The sequence below is a fragment of the Gekko japonicus genome, unplaced genomic scaffold (genome assembly GCF_001447785.1).
Source record: "Gekko japonicus isolate JY-2015 unplaced genomic scaffold, Gekko_japonicus_V1.1 scaffold5218, whole genome shotgun sequence".
Lineage (NCBI taxonomy): Eukaryota > Metazoa > Chordata > Lepidosauria > Squamata > Gekkonidae > Gekko > Gekko japonicus.
In genome coordinates this window covers 1-26,003 of record NW_015168821.1, presented here as the reverse complement: position 1 = coordinate 26,003, position 26,003 = coordinate 1, and the positions used below count along the sequence as shown (strand labels likewise).

Here is a 26,003-nt window from a genome sequence, read left to right as displayed (position 1 = left end):
CCAGCCTGGATCCGTCTCCCCACTCTTGTCTTCCACATCACACCAGCCCTTCTCTTCCGCAGTGTGCAGCTCCATCTTTTGCTCAGGGAAGTGATTTGGACATGGAGGCACTTGCCCCCGAAAGGTCCCCCTCCCACATCAGAGGTGGTCCGAGCATTCAAGAAGACACCATGCTTTAGAACACACGCCGGACACCACTCCCGCGCCGCCGCTGAAAACCTTCAGCAAGGCCTGCAAACCCGTCCGTTTCCCTCCGGCTCCCCGAGCTCACGGAGGCGGATTAGAATCCCCTTCCCGGCACGGAACAAAGGGAGTGGGGAAAAGAGGTCCTCTCTGTTTGTCAATACAAATTGTTGTTAGGGGGTCATTTGCCTTTTGTGAGTCGGAGTATGCTGCCTCGGAGGTGGGGTGGGGGAACATACTTACTCTTGACTGTTTGTGAAGTGTTCTTGCTCTCCTCCTGTTTGTCTAACCGTGAGGATTAGATGCTCGAAAACGGATTGTACTTTCTGAGCCTTAACGATGGTACTTGGTACCAGTGTTCCCTCTAAGCTGGGTCAGTGTGAGCCAGCTCACAGTTTTTTCGTTTCCAGATCACACATTTCTGTCTCCGCTCAGGGTGGAGGGCTCCAGAGCAAACTAATTTATGCAGCAGCCAAATCGCTCACTTGCAACTTTAATGCCGGTAACTCACAAAGTAGAATTTCTTGCTCACAAGACTCCACATCTCAGAGGGAGCATTGCTTGGAACCCATCCTGCGCTGCCCTACTCAATGATCCCTCTAAGCTGTGGAGTCCTGTGAGCAAATATTCTACTTTGGGAGCTACTGGAATTAAAGTTGTAAGTGAGTGGCTTGGCTGCTGCATAAATCAGTTTGTTCTTGAGCCATCCTTCCTGAGCGAAGACAAAAATGTGTGAGCCGGAGTCTACAAGACTGTGAGCCAGCTCATGCTAACTCAGCTTAGAGGGAACACTGCCCCCCCCCCCGCCCGGAAATGAGTTGGGGAACAGCTGCGAGTGCTGGCCTGCAGGGGGAAGCGGTATTCCAGATGCTCCAAGGAAGCCCTCCCAGCAACAAAAGGACTGGAGAAAGTCCCCGGCAGCTGCCCCTCTCTCTGCGTCAGACCTCCCCTTTTGGGGGATGGTAGCCCGCCGCTTCTGAATCAGGCTCATTCTTCTACATGGATCAGACTTTATTAAATAATTTGTCATCCTTTTTAAACTATACCACTGTACAATTAAAGGTCGGCACAGTGGCCGCGTAAGCATGCCCTATTTTACAGCTGCCTACCGGAGAGGCCTCCTCTGCAACACACCGAAAAATGTCTCCAGGAGCCAGAAGGATCGGCTCCACCTGCAGACCAACACGGCGAATGTACAAAAAGGGTGGTCTTCAAAACATCCCAGCCTGGGAGAAGGTTTGGTCCGCGGGCCCGGAGCAGACGGCCGGGGCAGGATCCGGCCGCCTACCGCGACTGCTCGACGATGAGGCCGTGCTGCTTCAGGATATCGGTGAGCCTCTCGATTTCCAGCTCCTGTCGGAGAAGGAAAGAAACAAGGCCATCAGGTTTCTGCATCGGCTGAGATTCGGGAACGCGGGGAGAGGCGCTGCCCCCAGCCCGCAGCTGCATCCGTGGCTTCACGAATGACGTCACATTTTATCATTCAGCCCAGAGGTCACGGCAGACTTTAAACAGTTTTTCAAATGACAGTGATGAGACAGAACAGGAAAAACAGGCCTGTGTTAATAAATCAAGAGGATTTGGGACGGGATTAAAAGAAAAAGTAACATTTCTGTGTCAATGTGCTACAACAATGAACAAAGCCACTCTATAAATTACACTGCCTGACAGCCGTTTGCTCTCTACGACGCAAGCGGATGGATGGGGGCAGGCAGACCTTTAGACATTATCAGGGATGCCTGACGCAGTAAACTTGTGGTCTGTCCATCCCAGCTCCCCCAAAGCAAGGCAGAACTAGCATGCATTATCCACACCCTTCGCTGCTATGCCCGGGTTGCCCTTTCTCACATTCATGTGTAGTTAGATTCAGGTGGGTAACTGTGTTGGTCTGAAGCAACAGAGCAAAGTCTGAGCCCATCAAGACCAACAGGTTTAATTCTGGGTATATGCTTTCGTGCGCATGCACACTTCTTCAAATACAATGGACGTGGACGAGACTGCCACAAAAGAGTTAGAATCACAGAATGTTAGAGTTGGAGGGGACCTTGCAGGTCATCTAGTCCAACCCCCTGCACTCGGCAGGAGCACAGCCAAAAGATAGCCCTACATACCTACAACATATCCGAAAGATGGTCGTCCTGCCTCCGTTTGAAAACGTCCAGCGAAGGAGCATCCACCCCTTCCCGAGGCAGACTGTTCCACTGCTCAACCACTCTGTTAGGAAGTTTCTCCTGATATTTGGCTGGTAACGACTCCCTTGTAATTTCCACCCATTAGATCTAGTCTTGCAATCCGGAGCAAGAGAGAATAGATCTGCTTCATCTTCTACATGACGGCCCTTCAGATACTTGAAGACTGCAATCATGTCCCCTCTAAGCCTTCTCTTTCCCAGGCTAAACATACCCAACTCAGCCTTTCCTCGTCAGACTTGGATTCCAACCCTCTCACCATCCTGGTTGCCCTCTTCTGGACACACTCGAGCTTCTCAACATCCTTCCTAAAATGTGGTGCCCAAAACTGGACACAGGACTCCAGGTGAGGCCTCACCCTAGCAGAATAGAGCGGAACTACCACCTCCCATGATCTGGACACAAGGCTTCTGTTAAGGCATCCTAAGATTGCATTAGCTAACAAACAGAAGTGTAGTGAGATAAGAACCTGATATCTCAAGGCCTGGGGGTTCCATTGTCCCGACTTGCAGTTATCTCACTACATATGCTAAGACTTGTTGGCCTTAAAGGCGCCACTGGACTCAAACTTCGTTCTCACCTCTATTAACTCTTTTATTATCGGTATGCCTATTTGCTGCTATTCACAGGTCGTACCAACTGCTTTAACCCAATCTCAGCTACGCTTAACGCCCAGTTACTTATGCATCTTGACTCTTAACTAGTCCTCCCTGGCAACTAACCCCCACACACCTACATGTAACAGTTGAGGACATGTTTCTCTGTACCGGAAGAGGTGTGGATGCACACGAACGCTTATACCCAGTATTAAACTTTGTTCGTCTTAAAGGTGCCCCTGGACTTGTGTGTAGTTAGAGACATGCTTAACTGTACATCCCAGAGAGGACCACATTGCTTTTCAAGATCACTTTTCACTGCACATTAGGCTTGTTTTAAGAGGCAGGTCTTGCAGCTGTAAGCTGATGAGGAGGAGGGAGGGGGAAGCCCCTGGTTAATCTGGGGCTGTTTACTGATATCACCCACCACATCCTGTTTTCTTGCTGTGCTTATTCCTTTCGTGCAGTTTGTATTTATGGGCAATCCCTTCCACACCTGGTATGTATTTATGTTACTTATAGGACTCTAGGACCAGCAGAAGGAACTGAAGTATAAATATTAATGTAATTCAGTAAGCGGTCCCAAAATTGCACAAATAGGAGCCTGCTGACAGTAAGTCCTACGCAGCAGTATAGACCACAGTCCCAATCCAGGTAAGTCTGCGAACCGGTTTGTTCAGTGCAGCCCAGTTTACCTGCACAGAAAAGCCCTCTTGAATAGCTCAGTTTTGCATAGTTTGCAAAAAGCCAGGAGAGCGGAAGCTTTCCGGAGCTTCTCGGGCAGGCCATTCCACAAGAGAGGAGGCAAAACAAGAAAGCGCAGGGGCAAAGGCAGTTGTTGATTTTGGCACCCGCAGACGTCCCTGAGGGCTTAAACGGAATTGCCGTGGCAGAGCACAGGGGCAGCTTGACACAGAGAGTACTCCCATCTTTCTGTGTTTATACCTCTGAGGGTGCCAGTCACAGTTACTGGTGAAATGTCAGGTTCTACAATGCCAAGACCACAGCCACACATCCCGGAAAATCTACAGGAACTAAAGAGGCAGCTCTGCAAATAACGGGCGCTAAGGCTCTGTATGTGATACCCAATACCTTAAACTGATCCCGGTAACTGATGGGCAGCCAATGGAAGAAGAAGAAAAGATCTGATCTATACCCCGCCCTTCACTACCCGAAGGAGTCTCAGAGCGGCTTACAAACTCCTTCCCCTCCCCGCAACAGACACCCTGTGAGGTAGGTGGGGGCCGAGAGAGCTCTTTCCAGATGAAACAGCTCCGACATAGCTTGTGACTGACCCAAAGTCACACCAGCAGCTGCATATGGAGAAGTGGGGAATCAAACCCATTTCTCCCGGGTTAGAGTCCGTGCTCCTAACCACTAGACCAAACTGGCTCTTTGCCTTTACCTTATTTGTTCCCTACTGGACTTCATGCCAGGGGAAAAGGTGTGTGTGTGTGGGGGGGTCCTCGTTTCTTCTCTGAGGCTCCTGAGAGAGGGTAGAGTAGATCCCACCATGCCTAGTCCTAACGCGATGCCACCGAGATCCACACTAAACAAAGAGCGCTGTTCCCATCCCGGCTTCCAGAGGCTCCCGCTGCATCGAGTCTCCACGGGCCGCGCCTGCCAAGGGGGCTGCTCTTACCTTCTCTGCACAGCTGTTCTCCAGCTGCTGGGCCTTCGTGGTGAGCTGCAGGTTGGCTTGCTTCAGCTTGGACACTTGCTGCTCGGAGCGCGTCTTCACCGACAGGATGATTCCTGGGGAGGGATTCAGAGGGCAGATGGTTATGGAGGCCTGTGGGCCAGACCCAAAGGACCCCCTTTCGTGGACCCCTTTCAGAAGGGCTTTATAAACCTCGAGCCCCCACAGCCGTCAGGAAAGGGAGATCGCCAGGCTGCCTGGTTTACAGACGAGGAACAGACGCCACCGGGAAAGCAAGACTTGTCAGAGGCGGAGTCTGAATCACAGACCCGAGCAGTGTTCCCTCTAGGCTGAGTCAGTGTGAGCCAGCTCACAGTTTTTTAGCCTCCAGCTCACAGATTTCTGCCTTTGCTCAGGAAGGAGGGCTCCAGAGCAGTGTTCCCTCTAAGCTGAGTTAGTGGTGAGCTAGCTCACAGTTTCTTAGCCCCCGGCTCACACATTTCTGCCTTAGCTCAGGAAGGAGGGCTCCAGAGCAGTGCTGAGTTAGTGCTGAGCTAGTTCACAGTTTCTTAGCCTCCGGCTCACACATTTCTGCCTTACCCCAGGAAGGAGGGCTCCAGAGCAAACTGAATTATGCAGTAGTCAGATCGCTCGCTCACAACTTTAATGCCAGTTGCTCACAAAGTAGAATTTTTGCTCACAAGACCCCACAGCTGGGTATGGAAGTACCTCTCCTTGGAGCTACTGCACATGGGGTGTGGGCACACTCGGGCCGAGCAACCGGGCACACAGTTCCGTCTGCCGAAGGTCACCCTTCCAGCCACAGGACTCACCGTTGATAATCCTGGCCACCCGCCACAACCGCAGCAGGATCAGCAGCCCGAACGCTTCAAAATCGTGCTTCAGGAAGAGGACCACAATGTCGAGGATGAACGAAATGATGACCACAAGGGCGTCCAGGACTTCAAACTTATGGTGGAAGAACTCCAGGCGGTAGGCAAAGATTTTGAAGCTCACCTCCACCAGGAAGAGGGTTAGAATGGAGAGGCTCAGGTAGTGGAAGACCTGCCGGGGAAGCGGAGGCAACAAGGCAGAAACGTATTCTTTAGTTTAGCGCACTTATCACAGTGATTGTTACTGTGATAAGTGCGCTACTGTGATAAGTGCGCTAAACTAAAGAATACAGTACTACAAACAACAGAAAATATTTGCCGTTTAAATAAAGTGATATGCTTTTTTTTACAAAGTTGAAATACAAAAATACAGTCAGTTTCAAATAAACAGAAGTGGTTTTCAACGAAGCAAATGATGTTGGTTTTTATGAAGCAAATGATGTAAACGACGTGCTGCAGAATATCCTGTGTCGTTTCGACATTCCTTCTTCTGAACAAGATTCTATAAATAATTTCCAGTTTTTTGTCTCATCTATAAGAGTAGAAATGAAGCCTGACGCTCACATGTTTTTCCTTCATAGGTCAATAACAAAGCACGTTTGATTGTAACTCACCCAAAATGAATTTTCTTCTAGTAATTGTGCTTTGTTATTGACCTATGAAGAAAAAATATGTGCGCATCAGGCTTCATTTCTACCCTTATAGATGAGAGGAAAAAATGGAAATTATCTATAGAACCTTGTTCAGAAGAAGGAACGTCGAAACGACACAGGACATTCTGTGGCACGTCGTTAACCATGTGCTTCGTTAAAAACCAACATCATCTGCTTCGTTAAAAACCACTTGTTTATTTGAAACTGACTGTACTTTTGTATTTCAACTTTGTAAAAAAAGCAAATCACTTTAATTTATTTAAACAGCATATACTTTCTGATTTTTGTAGTACTGTATTCTTTAGTTTAGCGCACTTATCACAGTAACAATCCCCGTGTAGTGTAATATCCATATACCGTGTACCATACTTTGTTTGCTTATTTCCTCTCTGGGTTGTGGCTGGCAAACACGGGGTCCCGATGCAGACCAACACACCGCGTGCTTGAAAAGCTCTACCCCCAGGCAAACCCAGGTCAGCGTCCGCAGCCTATGCACATCACGCAGCTCAAGCAAACATTTGCTGGACCGCATAACTTACTCTGCTTGTGCAGGGCAGTGACACCGAAGCCCCGCCCCCATGGAAACCACGTTCAGCTGCCTGGGGAGGTGGTGAGCTCCCCCTCACTTGCCGTCTTTAAGCAGCGGCTGGACAATCGTCAGGGATGCTCTAGGCCAGTGGTGGCGACCCTATGGCACGGGTGGCACTCAGAGCCCTCTCTGTGGGCACGCGTGCCATCGCCCCAGCCAGGCCCAGGCCATCATTAAAGTGTCGAATTCTCTGCCAAATAATTTTAAGTAAATGAAAGCCTTTGGGATTGCTTTCCTTACTGGTGGACCTCCTGATGGCACCTGGTATTTCTGGCCACTGTGTGACCCAGAGTGTTGGACTGGATGGGCCTTTGGCCTGATCCAACATTGGCATCTCTTATGTTCTTATGTACTTTGTTTGGATCATCTTAAGTTAAAATGTCGAATTCTCTGCCAAATAATGTTAAGTAAATGAGAGCATTTGGGATTGCTTTCCTTACTTTGTTTGGATCATCTTAAGTTAATGTAGGAGTTGTTTTTTCTAAAGCAAAACCTCAGTATTCAGGTTAAATTGCCGTGTTGGCACTTTGCGATCAATACGTGGGTTTTGGGTCGCAGTTTGGGCACGCGGTCTCTAAAAGGTTCGCCATCACTGCTCTAGGCTGATCCCGCACTGAGCAGGGGGTCGGACCGCATGGCCCCTTCCAGCTCTGTGATTCTATAAACCGCTCGGACTTGAGATTTCAGGAGGCATCGGTCATGTCTCTGCAGCTATGAAGGACTGGAAACTCGCCATCCCCGGCGGTGGCCGTGGAAAGTGCCATCAGGTCACAACCGACTTACGGCAACCCTGTAGGGTTTCCAAGGCAAGAGACCTTCAGAGGCGGGTTTGCCACTGCCTGCCCCTGCGGAGCAGCCCTGGGATTCCTTGGTGGGTCTCCCATCCAAATGCTGACCTGGGCCAGCCCTGTTTAGCTTCTGAGATCTGACGAGGCCAGCCTAGCCCGGTCCATCCAGGTCAGGGCTACCCTTCCCCGTGTGACGTGGAAGTGGGCTTTGTGCCGGCCGCACGCACACTGCCCCGACCACGCAAGCCCCCAGGCCCCCTTTACCTCGGGCGCGATCTCGTGTTTGTCCGGATGGATGATCTTCAAGTCCAAAAGCAGCTCCCCCAGGACCAGCACGGCATCCAGGATCACTAAACAGACAATCAAGATCTAGACCGTAAAGGGGAAAACAAGCCGGGCGTTAACTTCAAGCAAGCGTGTTTGGGTGGCTGTTTTTTTTAAATCCTCGAACGAATTAGCAGATGTTGAAGTCAAGTTCAGTATGTCGACAGGGGAAGAGATGGGGGGAGGACTGTCAGCATTTTATTAAGTTTCAAACAAACTCTCCCCCCCCCATAGGCTCCTGGGGTGGCCGTGAGACCCACACGTGAAGCTGCCTTCTACAGAATCAGACCACTGGTCCTACTGTTTCCTCAGACTGCTGGTGGCTCTCCGGGATCCAATGGGCAGATCTTTCCCAGGACTTACTGCCTGATCCTGAACTGGCGATGCCAAGGACTGAAGCGGAGACCTCCTGCCTGCCAAGCAGATCCACTCCCAGCTCTGATCTCCGTGGGGCTGAGCCACAGAGCTCCCCTATGGCCCATGTGCCCCACACTCCCTTGCCCCGACACTCCTCCGCAGGGGAAGAGGTGCAGCGAAGGAGGAAGAGTGCCGATATCCCCTGTGTGTCCCAGGAGGGCCACCGTCTCGGGTGCCTGAATTGTTCCTGGGCACTCAAGGCCAAAGGGGGCCTTGACACGCTTGCTGGCTGGACGGAGGCCCTCCGGCCAAGGGGACTAGCCCCTTGGTGTGTAGCCAAGGCCAGGCTCACCCACGCAGGCGGATGAGATCGCAGGAGTGCCAGGGGCTGGTTGGATGGACTGCTGGCGACGGATCCCAGCTTCGATTTTTATTCGTTGTTGCACAGGGTCTCTCATGCAAACAGAAAACGAGCACAGAAGGAAGAAAGAGTCCGTCCCTGTCTGCTAGCTTGCTGTTTGCGAGGGATTTTTAAAAGCAGGGGAATGTTCCAAAGTACAGGGTCGCCCCCCCCCCCCCCCCCGCAGTCCATCCTACTAGCTTATTCTCCTGCATGGACAAACTAGGCATATGTGACTCTTGGAGGCAGACTGAGGTGAGTCGTTTGGCCAGGTGGGAAGAGGAGAGGAAAGCTTGCACGGTGAGGCACACCTTGGTGGGAAGGGGAGGATTAAGAACATAAGAGAACGTAAGAGAAGCCAATGTTGGATCAGGCCAGTGGCCCATCCAGTCCAACACTCTGTGTCACACAGTGGCCAAAAATATCAGGTGCCATCAGGAGGTCGGGCAGCGGGGCCAGGACACTAGAAGCCCCTCCCACTGTTGACCCCCCCCCAAGCACCAAGAAGACAGAGCATCCCTTGCCCCAGAGCCCCTATCTACACCTTGTGGCTAAGAGCCACTGATGGACCTCTGCTCCATATGCTTATCTAATTCCCTTTAGAAGCCGTCCATGCTTGTAGCCGCCACCACCTTCTGTGGCAGTGAATTCTGTGTGTTCATCACTCTTTGGTCTTGAGCGACTCCCTGTCTGGCGAAGGGTCATCCTGAAGCTCAAGTGAGATCCCTCCCCGCCAGGAGAAGCTGCTGAGTTTTTTTCAAGGAAGGGTCACAGAAGGAAACGGCCCATTCTCGATGTGGGGGGGATGCGTCCCAGTCTGGTGAAGGCATCAAGCCTTCCGGACGGACACACACACACACACCCGTACCTGAAACCGGTGCGACTGGAACAGCTTCCTCATCACCTCCCGGAAAGTGGGGGGCCTGGGCGCCGGGTCCATCTTGATGGCCGACTCGGCCGGCTTCCCTTCGCTCTCCTCCTCCATCTCTTCTTCCTCCCACTTCTTGTAGTCATTGTTCCACTGCGCAGGATCGTCACCCACCACCGTGAAGTGCTTCAGATAGGCAGACATCGCCCTCGCTTAGACGAGCATCACTTGGGAGAAACAAGCTGCAGGAGAAAGGGGCCCCCCCCAAAGAAAAAACGGCACAGGCTCAGAACAGGACCAGCCAAACGCCTGGTAGTTGCCAGGGAACAGCACCGTGAAAGAAACTTGTGTTCTTCTGCTGTTCAAATGGTGGGGTGAGAATTGGTTTTGTCCCGGGTGTGCCTCTACGTGGCACGAACAATAGTGCCTGCTTCCCCCCCCCCATCGACCTTTAGAACAGGGTTCTCCAACGTGGTCCCCATGGGCACTTGCCCATGTGCCTCAGGAAAGCCAGAAGGGTCGCTGTGGAGGCAGGACCATGGAATACCAGGGCTAGGATGCAGAGGCAGGTAATATCAAGCCACCTCTCTGAAAGAGTCCTAGCCCACAGCAGTGTTCCCTCTAAGCTGAGTTAGTGTGAGCTAGCTCAGTTTTTCAGCCTCCGGCTCACAGATTTTTGTCTTCGCTCAGGAAGGGATGGCTCCAGAGCAAACTAATTTGTGCAGTAGCCAAATAGCTCACTCACAACAACTTTGACGCCAGTTGCTCACAAAGTAGAATTTCTGCACACAGGACTACACAGCTTAGAGGGAACATTGGCCCACGGTATATATGAATCTCTAAAGCATACCCTGAAGATCTTGCATGTTATTCCTCCCTTGCGTGTTATTCTCCTTCACGTGTGTGTGTTTCTTTAATAGAATCTTTTTTTAATTTAATAATGGTTTCCTTTATACATTTGGACAAAATAATGAAGATGTTTCTCTCCCCCCCCCTTTATTTTTCTTTGAACAATTTCAGGAAACAACATCTGGTTTAATTATATGGCTACTAGAATTCTGTAACAGGTCTTTGAATGTGTGTCTAGAATATATAGATAATAGTGACCAGAATATATAGATAATAGTGACCACTGAGGAAGGCCCTTAGGGTCTTTGGTTGTAAAGTTTTTATCCATCATTTGTATGTAAAGTGGACAAGCTTTTACAGTCTGATTTTAGACAAAGCAATTTTTAATCAGGAAAGTTTTAACACGTGTACACCTTAATAAATATTTGTACTTTTTCATATATGTGTTTCTATTCCCCATCCCATTTCCTCTTTTGTGGGTGCTTGGCTCTGCACCTTGTGGCAGCCATTTTGTAGTGGCACGTGCCAGTGTTCCCTCTAAGCTGAGTTAGTGTGAGCTAGCTCACAGTCTTTTAGCCTCCGGCTCACACCTTTTTGTCTTCGCTCTGGGAAGATGGCTCCAGAAGAGCAAACCAATTTATGCAGCAGCCAAATCGCTGGCTCACACCTTTAATGCCAGTTGCTCACTAAGTAGAATTTTTGCTCACAAGACTCCATGGCTTAGAGGGAGCATTGGCACCTGCCACCCTGCCTCCAAATCCCATAGGAGCCCACAGGCTCAGAAACGTTGGGGAACCCCGCCTGAGAAGGTGCGCTGTGCAGCACGGAAGCCCACGAAGCAGCCCGCCAAAGAGTTAATGGGCCACATGAAAACCCAGCAAGTTTCTAGTCCTTATGCAGAGGAAAATTCTGAATAGTGCAGTTCAGTTAAATAAGGGAGTTATGGAGCTAATGTCACCAGGGCCATACATTTGCTGGATGCTATCATGCTGGTTTGTTTCTTGATGCATATGTGTTGCTGATCACTCTGTACTGGCCTAAAATTTGATAACTGTCATGGAATTCAGTTTCCCCAAAAATCTCAATTTTTTTTCCCTTCCAAAAAGCCTGTCAAGGCTCCACGGAGAGCCACCTAGGCGACGCATTTGTACCTCTCATTTGCTGGATGTTTTCATCGACTCCCTTGTAATTTCCACCCATTAGATCTAGTCTTGCAATCTGGAGCAAGAGAGAATAGATCTGCTCCATCATCTGCATGACAGCCCTTCAGATACTTGAAGACTGCAATCCTGTCCCCTCTAAGCCTTCTCTTTCCCAGGCTAAACAGACCCAACTCTTTCAGCCTTTCCCCATAAGACTTGGATTCCAGCCCTCTCACTATCCTGGTTGCCCTTTTCTGGACACGCTCGAGCTTGTCAACATCCATCCTAAAATGTGGTGCCCAAATCTGGACACAGGACTCCAGGTGAGGCCTGACCATAGCAGAATAGAGCGGAATTACCACCTCCCGTGATCTGGACACAAGGCTTCTCTTAATGCATCCTAAGATTGCATTAGCTTTCTTCGCAGTCAGATCGCACTGCTGGCTCATGTTTAGCTTGTGATCAACCAGAACACCTAGATCCCTTTCACATGTGCTGCTGTCAAGCCAAGTCCCTCCCATTCTATATCTGTGCCTTTGATTTTTTGTACCTAAGTGTAGGTACTTATCTCTATTGAAATCCATTTCATTTGTCTCAGCCCACTGTTCCAGCCTATCTAGATCATTTTGAATCCTGACTCTTCAGAATTAGCAATCCCACCCAGCGGAACTACCACCTCCCATGATCTGGACACAAGGCTTCTTCTCTTAATGCATCCTAAGATTGCATTAGCTGTCTTCGCGGTCACATCGCACTGCAGGCTCATGTTTAGAGGTACCTACGTTCGCTGGACAACCATCTTTCGGATATGTTGTAGGGCTATCTTTTGGCTATGCTCCTGCAGAGTGCAGGGGGTTGGACTAGATGACCTGCAAGGTCCCTTCCAACTCTAACATTCTATGATTCAAGAGTCAAGACAGGAGGAGGGCGGGGGGGGGGACAGCTTTGCCACCCTGGGGGTCAGCCACAGCAGAATCAGCTCCACGCAGCGAAAAGCAGACTTCACACACACACACACAGCCTGATGGGCAGATCCAGGACGCTGCTTTCCTCCTGGGTCTGCAACCAGAGGGAGCAGTATACAGAACCCCTGAATTTCTGTGCCACATTTTAATTGTCTGGAAGAGGGAAGCCGACGTTCTCATCTGCCATCCTGCGGAAGGAAGCTGAGAGGACGGTGGCTTACCCAGAGGTCTCAACCAACGCACCTTCTAAGCTTTGTAGTCTTGTGAGCAGAAATTCCACTTTGTGAGCTCCCGGCATTAAAGTTGTGAGCGAGCAATTTGGCTACTGCATCAATTAGTTTGCTCCGGAGCCATCCTTCCTGAGCCAAGACAAAATGTGTGAGCCGGAGGCTAAAAAACTGTGAGCTAGCTCACACTAACTCAGCTTAGAGGGAACACTGGTCTCAACGGTACTGCACTCCACACATGCCCTTTTCTAGAAGCTGGGGAGAGGGACGCCATAGTCTCAGCCCCACGACACAATCAAAACAGCAGTAACACCCGCCTTGCTGATTACTGCATGTTTGTACAGAACGTGAAGCCCCTTGGGTGGGTGTTCTGTGGATGGAAACGCAGCAGACAAACGTGCTAAATAAGAAAAGGAAGGTTCATGAAAGAATGACATTTTGGGCCTTTGTTTAGAAGAAGAAGAGATTCATACCCCGCCCTTCACTACCCGAAGGAGTCTCGGAGCAGCTTCCAATCTCCTTTCCCTCCCCCTCCCCACAACAGACACCCTGTGAGGTAGGTGGGGCTGAGAGAGCTCTCTCGAGAACTGCCCTTGAGAGAACAGCTGAGAGGAGGAGGAGAAGAGATTGGATTTATACCCCATCCTTCACTCAGAGCAGTTTACAATCTCCTTTCCCTTCCCCTCCACACAACAGACAACCTGTGAGCAATGCTCCCTGTAAGCTGTGGAGTCTTGTGAGCAAAAATTCTACTTTGTGAGCGACTGGCATTAAAATTGTGAGGGAGCCATTTGGTGACTGCATGAATTCGTTTGCTTGGGAGCCGTCATTGCCGAGCTAAGGCAAAAATGTGTGAGCCAGAGGCTAAAAAACTGTGAGCTAGCTCACACTAACTCAACTTAGAGGGAACACTGCAATGCTCTTGAGAGAACAGCTTAGAGAGAACTTATGATTGACCCAAGGTCACACCAGCAGCTGCGTGGGGAATCAAACCCGGCTCTCCCGGATTAGAGTCGACACACTTAACCACTACACCAAACTGGCTCTTTAGTTTGAGAGTGAGGAGTAGGGGTGCAAGATCTGAATCTGGGGCTTTGGTTATGGCCCCCACTCTCAGAAAGCAAGCACGCTCGAGGCAGAAAACATTCCCGTGTCTGGGTCGCGCACAAGGATTTGAGGCACACTGCACAGAAATTATTGAGAAGGCGCAAGGATGAGTCTCCGTATCCCTCCATGCAAGCAGGGCTACATAGCTGTGGAAAAGTGAGGACTGACTGATGGAACAGAGGGACGCACATCCTGTCACTAAGTTGTCTGGCGATCCTCCCCGCCTCTGTTTCCCTTTACAGCTGACCTTGGCTGCTCTGTTCACACACTGGCCGGGCAAACAAGAGAAACCGATTGGAAAGTTGACAGGCTCCCCCGATCCCTGGTTCTCTGCCTCTCTTCAAGCACCCTCATGAATCGCATGCAGAACCACTCCACTCCCAGCCGCCCACTCAGGACGACTGATGCTACAGACCGCCATACATTACAGTTCGAAAGCAAGACATTGCAAGCAGACAAATAGGTACGGCTTCGGTGGGAAGGGAACAGTGTTCCGTGTGCCTTGGCATCTAGTCATGCCGGCCACACGACCACAGAAACGTCTTCGGACAGCGCTGGCTCTTCAGCTTGGAAACGGAGATGAGCACCGCACCCCTAGAGTCAGATTCGACTGGCTTTCGAGCCAGGGAAACCTTGACCTTACTACTATTCAACCAATGCAAGAACTCGGGCTCAGTTTTGCTGGGCCAGGCCAAGGCCCATCTAGTCCCAGACGCTGCCTGGAACAGCGGCCCGTCAAATGCCTCTGGGACGCTAACAACGGGGGCTGCAGCGCAAGGGCCGCCTTGTGCCACTCGGAAGTACACTGCCCTGGTATGCGGAGCGGTAGGCAAGAGCAAAAGTCCAGGAGCACCTTAAAGACTAAGGAAATCTGTGGCAGGGTGGGCACTTTCGTGAGTCGCTGCTCACTTCTTCAAGTCTTGAAGGTGCTCCTGGACTCTTGCTCTTTTCTCCTGCCACCAACGGACTAACACGGCTGCCCATCTCGACCTGTCTTCTCACTCTGTGCGGGTTTTTCTATCCAACTCTCCTCGCTGCTCTCAAGTGACCAGGGGTCATTTCCTGCGGGAGCGCACAGGAGCGGAGCTCCGGCAGTAAGGAGCCCAGGGGGCGGGCACATGCAACAAGCCCCACCCCCTGCTCCCAGCAGCCCTCAGTCAGAGCAAGAAGCAGGCAAGTAAGTTGCAGAGCTCCCCCCCACCCCAAAACAGTCCAGTGGCACCTTTAAGACCAAGTTTTATTCAGGTACAAGCTCTTCCTCCTATGCCAGCACAGATCTGCCCGTTCCCCCCCCCCAATAGCTAGCAATCCAAAACAGTCCAGTGGAGCCTGAGCAGTGGGTGCTGCCTTCTGACACACTTCCGGTGATGTCAGGGGGTGTGGCATATGCAAATAAGTTATGCTAATGGGCTCCTGCACCTCTTTTTCCACGAAATGACCCCTGCAAGTGACCGATCCTTGCTGAAAGCCCTCTACGAAAATGGTCATCGACTCATCTTGTGGCAGCGAGTCCCGTGTGCTAATCACACGCCGTGTGAAGTTAATTCTAAAACTGCCATCAAATCAGCGCCCGTGGGCAGCCCCACGCTCTCGCATTAGCAGAGAGAGAGAGAGAGAGAGAGAGAGAGAGAGAGAGAAAGGACGAAAGGAGTTCATCCGCAGAAGGAACATGACATCGCTGTGCACAGACACAGTTTCATTGTGTGTGGGCAGCACCGAGACATGTTCCTCCACCAGCCCCGGATACTAGCAGCAGTTAACGAAAGCTGGGAATTCACAGTGCAGTTGCAGGTTCTCGTGCACTGGCTGTTGCTTGTTAAAAAACGAGTGTGTGCTCGATGCGTGACGACAGTAATGTCACAGGAGCAGTTAAAAATTCACAGAGTCACGCAGGGGGAAATTCTGAAGGACCTCTTCGGCACCTGCCTGCCTGTTAAACCAGTTCTTGTATACAGTCAGCTGCTCATGTTTCGCTCATGTGGCTCTGAGATCAGCCGCCCAGAGAGACGTACCACAGCCAGTGTTCCCTCTAAGCTGAGTTAGTGCGAACCAGCTCACAGGTTTTTAGCCTCCGGCTCACACACTTTTGTCTCAGCTCAGGAAGGAGGGCTCCAGAGCAAACTAATTCACGCAGTAGCCAAACCGCTCACTCACAACTTTAATGCCAGGAGCTCACAAAGTAGAATTCTTGCTCACAAGGCTTTACAGCTTAGAGGGAGCATTGACCCACAGCATCCATTTTACTAAAGGCTGGTTGGTGTTTTCCTGGACTTCCTTGTGGGCCTGCCAAGGGGGGCTTGACACACGGATGCTGAAGGGAAACAGGATGCTGGACTAGATGGTCGACCCCAGCAGGGCTCTCCTTGTGCTACGCAAGATGGGGGGGGGGTAAACCTACTGACCTACCCTGCAGGGACATTTTAGAATTTAGATCATGCATGCCAAATACGCTTTTAAAAAAAAAAACCAGCCAGTTTGCTCTGGTGCAGAGGGAGTAGGATTCGGGCCCAGCTCAAAGCTATGCTCTGCTATGGCGCTTCCTCTGTGACCTCGGGACAGTTGGACAAAGTAACAGGTATATGCCATTAGCAGTGGACACCAATGCTCCCTCTAAGCTGTGGAGTCTTGTGAGCAAAAATTCTACTTTGTGAACGACCAGGATGAAAGTTGTGAGCCAGCGATTTGGCTGCTGCATCAGTTAGTTTGCTCTGGAGCCATCCTTCCTGAGCCAAGACAAAAATGTGTGAGCCGGAGGCTAAAAGACTGTGAGCTAGCTCACACTAGCTCAGCTTAGAGGGAACACTGGTGGCCACAGGGCCTTTCTGCATTCTCCTTGTAATCCATGTTCACTATAGTGTCCTCCAAGCAATTCTGCACTAAAAATCGAATGCAACCTTCTTTTTAATCCACATCCCCACCCCCAAAATCCACACTAAAATTGAGTTCAACCTTTTTATTCTGGGGTTTCCCCCCAATCTGCGTTACATTCCCTCTCCTCAGTGGTCAGCCCAGTTTCAGCCTCCTGTTGCCCCGGGGTTATTTTTTATTTTTTGCCTTGGACTTAAATTGCCTCAACCCGAACACTGAGAAAATCCGGAGCAGCAGGGAAATGTGGAAAGGACCACTGCCTACCCACAAGGGGAGCATTATTCCCTTAGACTCACACACAGAAAATTCCTCCACAAAACCTCTCCCGGCTTACCTTTTACCACCCTCGGTCTCTCTTTCTCTCTGCTTGCATGCAGGGTGTCTGCTGTCTTCGGCTGCGGCAAAGAAATAACCCTGAAGACAGGAGAGCGGCGGTTGAAAAACCACCGGCAGCAACACTGCCGTTCTACGGCCTGCTTCAGGAGGAGAAAACAGGTCTCTGAGGTTTCCTGTCCCGTCTTATGCAAAATGCAGTGTCTTGCTGTTACAGTGCAGGAAGAAACAGAGAGTGGGAAGGGACCCCCAAGGCTCCAACCCCCTCACTCCCCCAGTGACCCCTGTCCCATGCCCAGGAGAGGGGGGGGAACTCCTCCAGGATCTCCAGCCAAACTGGCCTGGAGGAAAAGTGCTTCCTGACCCCAAAGTGGTGATCTGCATTTCCCCGGGCGTGTCAGAAAGGGCCACGAGAAGTAAGCATTGGTGCAACCCTTCCTGTCCTCCCTCCCACGATCTGCCCAAGTTCACAGAATCGGCATTGCTGTCAGATGGCCGTCGAGCCTGTTTGAAAACCTCCCAAGAAGGAGCGCCCACCGCCTCCCGAGGAAGCCTGTTCCACTGAGGAAAAAGAAGAAGAGGAGATTGGATTTAGACCCCACCCTTCACTACCCAAAGGTGTCTCAGAGCGGCTTACAAACTCCTTTCCCTTCCCCTCCCCTCAACAGACACCCTGGGAAGTAAGGTGGGGCTGAGAGAGCTCTTGACAGAAACTGCTCTTTTTTCAAGAACAGCTCTGACAGAACCACGGCTTGCCCAAGGTCATCTAGCCAGGTGCATGTGGAGGAGTGGGGAATCAAACCCGATCCTCCCAGATTAGAGTCCACGCACTTAACCACGACACCAAACCGCTACGACTGTCAGGAAGTTCTTCCTAATGTTTAGGCCAGAATTCTTTTAATTTTAATTCTGATCTAAGATGGTACATCCAGACCCCCCCCCCCTTACCCTTGGCTGGTCCCAGCGTCCCGAAGGAATGAGCCATGGGGGGCGGGGGGCAGGAAAAAGCCCTCTGGTTCTGATTATAGTAAACATCCCCAGCTGTGAAAGCCGCGGCACGTTTGTTGTGGGCACAGGCGGGCATCACGTGGCAGCAGAGCCCGTCCCGTCTCGGTTTAGCCTCACCTCACCACAGGCGGGGACGGACGTCGAGTTACAGGAGAGCGCAGGGCAGGACCTTGCTTGGAGGCGACGGTTCCATCTGAGGGGCAGCGCCTCGCTCGGGGCACTTTTATGAATGGGGAACGGGACTCGCTCAATCTGGCGCAGGGTGCAACGGATCGGGCTCGGCACAGACAAAGCAGCCGGCTCTCTGTTGACACTGCTCAGAGGAGGACTGTTTGGTACACACGCCCGGGTGCGTGGATGTTGCTATACACAGTTCAAATTGCTTGTAAATCACTTCCAAACTGGCACAAACCCCCAATGTCTACTTTTCAGACGCAACGATTCCCATGCCAATCGCCTGACCGAGGCCTAAGCAATGGAGGGGGGGGGGAGAGATACAGGCAGTCCTGGGGGAGCCGTCCTGGCCTGGGCTGCAAGCTCAGGACCAAAGCCAGCGTGGTGGAGCTGTTAAGAGTATTAGCCTAGAAACGGTGACTGAAGGTTTTAAAGGTCTCCCTTGCTTGAAAGCCAGTCGAATCCGACTCTAGGGGGCGGTGCTCATCTCCAATTCCAAGCCGAAGAGCCAGTGCTGTCCGAAGACGTTCCCGTGGTCATGTGGCCGGCATGACTAAAAGCCGAGGCACACGTTATGCTGTTACCTTCCCACAAAAGCAGTACCTATTTATCTACTTACAATTTCTTGCTTTCGAACTGCTAGGTTGGCAGGAGCTGGGGCTGGAGACGGGAGCTCACTCCATCACGCGGCACTCGGGTCTCGAACTAGCCAAACTACAGACCTTCCGGTCTGCAGCTCAGCGTCTTAACCTCTGAACCACTGCAGCCCTAGAAACTGTAAGACCCAGATTCAAATCCCCTCTCTGCAATGGAAGCTTACTGGACCAGCTACTCACACTAAGGCTAACCTACCTCACAGGGATGTTGTGAAGATCAACCAGAGGAGAGTAATGTAAACAGTGTTGGGTCCCCGAGGCACACGTTATGCTGTTACCTTCCCACAAAAGCAGTACCTATTTATCTACTTACAATTTCTTGCTTTCGAACTGCTAGGTTGGCAGGAGCTGGGGCTGGAGACGGGAGCTCACTCCATCACGCGGCACTCGGGTCTCGAACTAGCCAAACTACAGACCTTCCGGTCTGCAGCTCAGCGTCTTAACCTCTGAACCACCGTAGCCCTAGAAACTGTAAGACCCAGATTCAAATCCCCACTCTGCAATGGAAGCTTACTGGACCAGCTACTCACACTAAGGCTAACCTACCTCACAGGGATGTTGTGAAGATCAACCAGAGGAGAGTAATGTAAACAGCGTTGGGTCCCCATTGGGGAGAAAGACAAGGTATATATAAATAAGACCAGGGGATCCACAACCTTTTTGAGCCTGCAGGCACCTTTGGGATTGTGATGTAGCATCGTGGGCACAGCCACAAAATAGCTGCAATAGAATAGCTGCCACATACCAGCTAGGATACTGTCGGGAATTTTTCTACATTGCCTTTCAAATTGGTATGCACTGGTCGATGACTGTAATAATAAACTGACTGACTGAATAGCTGCCATGGGAGGTGGAACCAGCCACAAAATGGTTGCCCCAGCTGCACCGCGAAGAAGAAGAGAAGAGATTGGATTGATACCCTGCCCTTCACCACCCAAAGGAATCTCAGAGTGGCTTACAATCTCTTTTCCCTTCCCCTCCCCACAACTGACACCCTGTGAGGTAGGTAGGCCTGAGAGAGCTCTTTCGAGAACTGCTCCTGAGAGAACAGCTCTGAAAGAACTTATGACTGACCCAAGGTCACACCAGCAGCTGCAAGTGGAGGAGTGGGGAATCAAACCCGGTTCTCCACAATTAGAGTCCGCGCTCTTAACCACTACACCAAACTGGCCCTTGTGCTGTGGTGGCAAGCTGCTGCCGAAGGAACATTTTAAAAAATCTGCACCGCCAATCGAATCTCCAGTGGCCATTCAAAAGACTCGATGACCAAAGCCCCACCTGGCCCCACCCACTTTCTAAAAACACTTGGTAGGTGCCAGAAAAGGTGGCGGCAGAGGCCACGGCGCCCACCTTGGGGAACCCTGAAATAAACCACGATCAGGCCCCTTTACAAAGTTCAAGTCCAGGGCCACCTTCAAGACCAACAGAGTTTTATTCGAACTGTGAGCTTCCATGCAAAGCGCCCTCCTTTGTTGTCATTTGAGAAAGAAAACAGAAATGTCTCTTTCAGGGCTTATGAGAGAGGATACGTGGGATAGAATCATAGACTCATCAAATGTTAGAGTTGGAAGGGACCTTACAGGTCATCTAGTCCAGCCCCCAGCACTCTGCAGGAGCAGAGCCGAAAGAGAGCCCTACAGCAGAGCCGAAAGATGGCCGTCCAGCCTCCGCTTGAAAACATCCAGCGAAGGAGCATCCACCCCCTCCCGAGGCAGTCTGTCCCACTGCTCAACCACTCTCACAGTTAGGAAGTTCCTCCTGATATTTAGCCGGTAACGACTCCCTCGTAATTTCCACCCGTCAGATCTGGTCTTGCAATCCGGAGCAAGAGAGAATAGACCTGCTCTATCTTCTACATGACGGCCTTTCAGATACTTGGATGGGATTCCCGGTTTGCCCCAGGCCCAGAGAAACAGTGCTTGGCCATGCCCTGGATCCACCCCCTCAACTGTCTGCAGAAGGACTCGGAAAACAGCGGCAGAAGGACCCCTCCAGCAGGCAGATGCCCACAGGGGTGGCGGGTGGGGAGGGCGGGAAGTTCAGGCGGGTCGGAAAGGCTTGCTCGTGGCCGTGCTCAAGGAGCCGTCGAGGGCAGGGCTGGAAGAGCATTTACTGCTCCAGTGGGACAAGGGAGCCCCCGCAGAGCCCTGCCAAGGAGACCCACTCCGGAGAACAAGCCGACACCTGCATGCCTACAGAAGCCCACGGAACTGTTTGCCATGTCACAGAATGGGTACAACCAGGGCTCATTCCCTGCAGGAGCGCACAGGAGCGGAGCTCCGGGAGTAAAGAGCCCAGGGGGCGGGCACATGCAACAAGCTCCACCCCCTGCTCCCAGCAGCCCTCAGTCAGAGCAAGAAGCAGCCAGGTAAGTTGCAGAGCTCCCCCCGCCCCCCCCGGTCCAAAACAGTCCAGTGGCACCTTTAAGACCAAGTTTTATTCAGGTACCAGCTCTACCAGCTCTCCCTCCTCTGCGAGGACAGATCTGCACGTTCCCCCCCCCCCCATCTGCCGACACACCCAAAAAATAGCTAGCCATCCAAAACAGTCCAGTGGCGCCTTTAAGACCAAGTTTTATTCAGGTACCAGCTCTCCCTCCTCTGCGAGGACAGATCTGCACGTTCCCCCCCCCCCAACAGCTAGCAATCCAAAACAGTCAAGTGGAGCCTAAGCGGTGGGTGTTGCCTTCTGACACACTTCCGGTGATGTCAGGGGGTGTGGCATATGCAAATAAGCCATGCTAATGAGCTCCTGCACCTCTTTTTCTACGAAATGACCCCTGTGTACAACCAACGAACACTCAGTGAGAAAGATGAGAAGAAGAAGAGGAGGAGGAGGAGGAGAAAGAGATCGGATTTATACCTCTGCCCTTCACTCGGAGTCTCAGAGTGGCTTACAAACTCCTTTCCCTTCCCCTCCCCACAACAGACACCTGGTGAGCAGTGCTCCCTCTAAGTTGAGGCGTCTTGTGAGCAAAAAAAATGCTACTTTGTGAGCTACTGGCCTTAAAGTTGTGAGCCAGCGATTTGGCTACTGCATCAATTAGTTTGCTCTGGAGCCATCCTTCCTGAGCTAAGACAAAAAATGTGTGAGCCAGAGGCTAAAAAACTGTGAGCTGGCTCACACTCACTCACTGCCTGTGAGGTAGGCGGAGCCGAGAGAGCTCTTCCAAGAACTGCCCTTGAGAGAACAGCTCTGAGAGAACTTGGGACTGACCCAAGGTCACACCAGCAGCTGCATGTGGCAGAGTGGGGAATCAAACCCGGTTCTCCCAGATTAGAGTCCGCGCACTCCACCACTACACCAAACTGGCTCTCCAAACCGGCGAGGTGTAAGGGTAACTAAAATATAAATAAGCAATGCAGTGGAGAGCTGGCGTAGTGGCTAGACTTGTGGGCTGGTATCTAGGAGCCCCAGGTTCAAATCCCCCCAGTGCTGTGGAAGCTCGCTGAGTGACCTCAAGACAGTCACACACTCTCGGCCTAGCCTACCACGCAGGGTTGTCGTCAGGAGAAAAAGGAGGAGGAGAGAACAGCATAAGCCACTTTGGTTCCCCAGTGGGGAAAAAGGAGAAAAAAACAGAATTGCCGAAGCAATGGTGGAAAGCTGTAGATCTGCTACACTGCCCAACCCAGCTCTCCTTCTGTCCGGTTAGGCCAGTCAGCAGGAGCTTCCCAGGGGATTCTGCCTAAAATGCACGGGGGGGGGGGGTTGAGGGTGGGGGAGGCAAGGCGAAGGAGGACTTTCCCCTCTCTCTTCTGTTCCTTAGCCAGATTTCCAAACAAGCCCGCTTCGTGCCTCTCCACGGCCTGGGCACGTCTTTCTAAACAAGCCACTTTTATCCGCAGCCTCCCGGAAGGATTCCGCCGGGTTAACCATTCTCCAGAGGGACCACACTCCAAAGGTGACCGTCTCTCACGGTGACTCTGGGACATTTCCCCGTCCAGAGGAAAGGCTCAAGACCAGAAGGGAACAAAAAAAGCTTTGAGCACATGTCAGATCCCACGGGGGTGACTCCACTTCCCTGAGGGACCGGCTCTGTCCTTGAAGCACAGAGCTGGAGCACAGAGCTAATCCCACCCCCAACCCCCCACCCCCAACCCGCTCAATGCAGGATGGAGCATCCCTGACAAGTGATTGTCCAGTCGCTGCTTAAAGACTTCCAGCAAGGGGGAGCTCACCACCTCCCTGGGCAGCAGATTCCACTGTGGCACAACTCTGACTGTCAAAAGGTTCTTCCTAAGATCCATCCGGTCCCTTCCTGCCCTTAATTTAAACCCATTCTTGCGAGTCCTCTCCTCTGCGGCCAGCAGGAGCAGCTCCCTGCCCTTCCCTGACAGCCCTTCAAATACTTCAAGAGAGCCATCCTGTCCCGTCCCCCAACCTCCTCTTCTGCTCTCACAGAAGAGAATGAATCCGCCGCAGAACCCCAAAACTGTGTTCTAAATGGTCCAATAAGATCACACCACTGACCATATCAGCGGCGGCTAAGAGATCTAACACAGTGAAATGGGAACCGCTGCGCCTCGCCGTTTACAAGGGAGATCACCCAGCAATGCAACTTGAGTCCCCTCTGTCTGAAACCACGACCAAGGCCCAGCTTGAGAACACCTTGATAGGCTAAAGGCCTGACTCAAGTGTAAGGCAGGTTCATAAGCTTACGGTCCTCCTTTGCACGAATAGTGTTTTTTGACAGAGGCATGATCGCCGCCTCCAATACCTTTCAGTCAACTTCCCTCCTACCCAAGGGGCCTCTCACCCCCAGGCAACCGATCTGCAATTAACCTGGCCTCCGAGGCCGGATGAGAAAGATTTTATCAGCAAGGATCTGGCAAAAGCGCTGCACGGAGCAACTGAAACATCCTCCTCGGCCGGATCTGGTGCAGGAGTCAATAAGCCCCAAAGCCTCCTCTCAACAGTCCAGCTGGAGCAGATTCAGCTGCTGAAACACACCACGGCCACCTCCACAGCCTGCAAAGGTACACAGCGGCAGCTCACAAGAACCGTCAGAAGAGCCCTGCTGGACCAGAGCAGTGGTCCATCTAGTCCAGCAACCCGTCTCACATGGTGGCCAAACAATTCCTGTGGACGGCCAACATTAAAAAAGCCCTGCTGGATCAGAGCAGTGGTCCATCTAGTCCAACATCCTGTCTCGCGCGGTGGCCAGCCAGTTCCCCTGGAGGGCCAACAACACGGCAGAGAGGCTGAGGCCTTCCCCTGATAAGAACATCAGAAGAGCCCTGTTCGATCAGACCAGTGAGGGTCCAGCTAGTCTAGCATCCTGTCTCACACAGGGGCCAACCAGTTCCCCTGGAGGTCCAACCAAAGGGCACAGAGGCCGAGGCCTTCCCCTGATCAGAACCCTGCTGGGTCAGAACAGTGAGGGTCCATCTAGTCCAGCATCCTGTCTCACACAATGGAGGTCCAACCACAGGGCACGGAGGCTGAGGCCTTCACCTGATGTTCCCTCCTGGGTCTGGGACTCAGAGGATAAGAAGAGCCCTGGCTGGATCAGACCAGTGGTCCATCTTGTCCAACATCCTGTCTCACACAGTGGCCAACCAGTTCCTCTGGAGGGCCAACAACAGGGCATGGAGGCCGAGACCTTCCCCTGAGAAGAACCTCAGAAGAGCCCTGCTAGATCAGACCAGGGAGGGCCCATCTAGTCCAGCATTTTGCCTCACACAGTGGCCAGCCAGTTCCTCGAGACAATGCCTTCCCCTGAGAAGAACCTCAGAAGAGCCCTGCTAGATCAGACCAGTGAGGGTCCAGCTAGTCCAGCATCCTGTCTCACACAGTGGCCAACCAGTTCCTCTGGAGGGCCAACAACAGGGCACAGAGGCCGAGGCCTTCCCCTGAGAAGAACCTCAGAAAAGCCCTGATAGATCAGACCAGTGAGGGTCCAGCTAGTCCAGCATCTTGTCTCACACCGTGGCCAACCAGTTCCTCTGGAGGGCCAACAACAGGGCAGAGAGGCCAAGGCCTTCCCCTGGTGTTGCCTCCTGGCACTGGGACTCAATGGCTGACTGCCTCTGAACACGGAGGTTCCCTTTAGCTGCCATGGCTAACAGCCACTGATAGACCTCTCCTCCATGCATCTGTCTAATCCCTTTTTAATGCCACCTATGCCTGTGGCCATCGCTACACCTTTTGGCAGCGAATGCCATGTTTTAACCATTTGCTTTTGTCCATCCTAAGTCTACTGCCCATCAACCATCAATAATCAGTCAGATCTTGGAAGCCAAGCAGGGTTGGCCCTGGCTAGTACTTAGACGGGAGACCTCCAAGGAAGCCCAGGGATGCTATGCAGGGGCAGGCAATGGCCAACCACCTCTGAACATCTCTTGCCTTGAAAACTGCATGCAGGTCTGTAGAGTAAGAAAGAGGGGGGTCGGATGGGTGACTGAAGTGTGTTATGATCCGACAGTAGTGTATCCTAGGGGGTGGAGTTGACTGGGTGGTGCAGAGAAGCCTTGCGTTGTGAAAGACAACTACAGTTAGGGAAGTGTGTGTGGACAGAAGAGATTGAGCGAGGTGTTGTAGCATGTGAGAGGAATGTGAGAGGAATCTGTGTTCTGTGCAGAAGTCATGAGTCTAAGTGGGAAGTCAGAAAATTAAGCATTCTTCAAGTCATTCGCCTAAGTGGCAAGCAAGAAAATAAGCCTTTATAGCTAGGTCTGTTTAAGGAACTTCAAATAAAGAAGAACTGTACACCAATCTGAAACCATTACGCTTATTAACCATACAGAAACTGTTACGCTGACAGTGCAATGGACTTGAGAACACAGAAGATAGAAGAATGGAAAGTATTTGATATAGAGTTTTTATTAATTAAGTAATTGCATATAAGCATATAATGTAACTGCACTCTTGGTATATATGTTATGTGTAGTAGTGTCTGTTTGTAGTGTGTAGATTTGTTTGTTGTAGATTAAAAAAAATAAAAAAGTGTACCTATGGGTACTTAAAAAAGAAAAGAAACTGTTACGCTGTTTTACTTACAAACTCTATTTATGTTTAAGAGAAGACAAATGCTTTATTTACAGGATCCCATTTTACCTCAGAGCTGCCCCCATGTGCTGACCGCTCTGTCATTCTACCATATACAACTAAGGCATCTTGTTCTTTGGCTCCAACGAAGACTTCTAAGGAGATTGATCGAACACTTGGAACACTTTCCCTATGAAGACAGGTT

The 26,003-nt window shown here is 51.5% G+C and overlaps 1 protein-coding gene across 1 annotated transcript; it reads right to left on the bottom strand.

Moving 5' to 3' along the window:
- Positions 1–1,179: 1,179 nt before the first annotated feature.
- Positions 1,180–17,026, bottom strand: HVCN1 (hydrogen voltage gated channel 1). The gene is made up of 6 exons (XM_015415738.1): positions 16,972–17,026; positions 9,480–9,721; positions 7,795–7,899; positions 5,441–5,672; positions 4,611–4,723; positions 1,180–1,536 (listed from the first exon to the last, which is right to left on the bottom strand). The coding sequence occupies exons 2-6, from the start codon at positions 9,681–9,683 to the stop codon at positions 1,468–1,470; spliced, it is 723 nt and encodes a 240-aa protein (XP_015271224.1). The 5' UTR covers positions 9,684–9,721; positions 16,972–17,026; the 3' UTR covers positions 1,180–1,467.
- Positions 17,027–26,003: the final 8,977 nt, after the last annotated feature.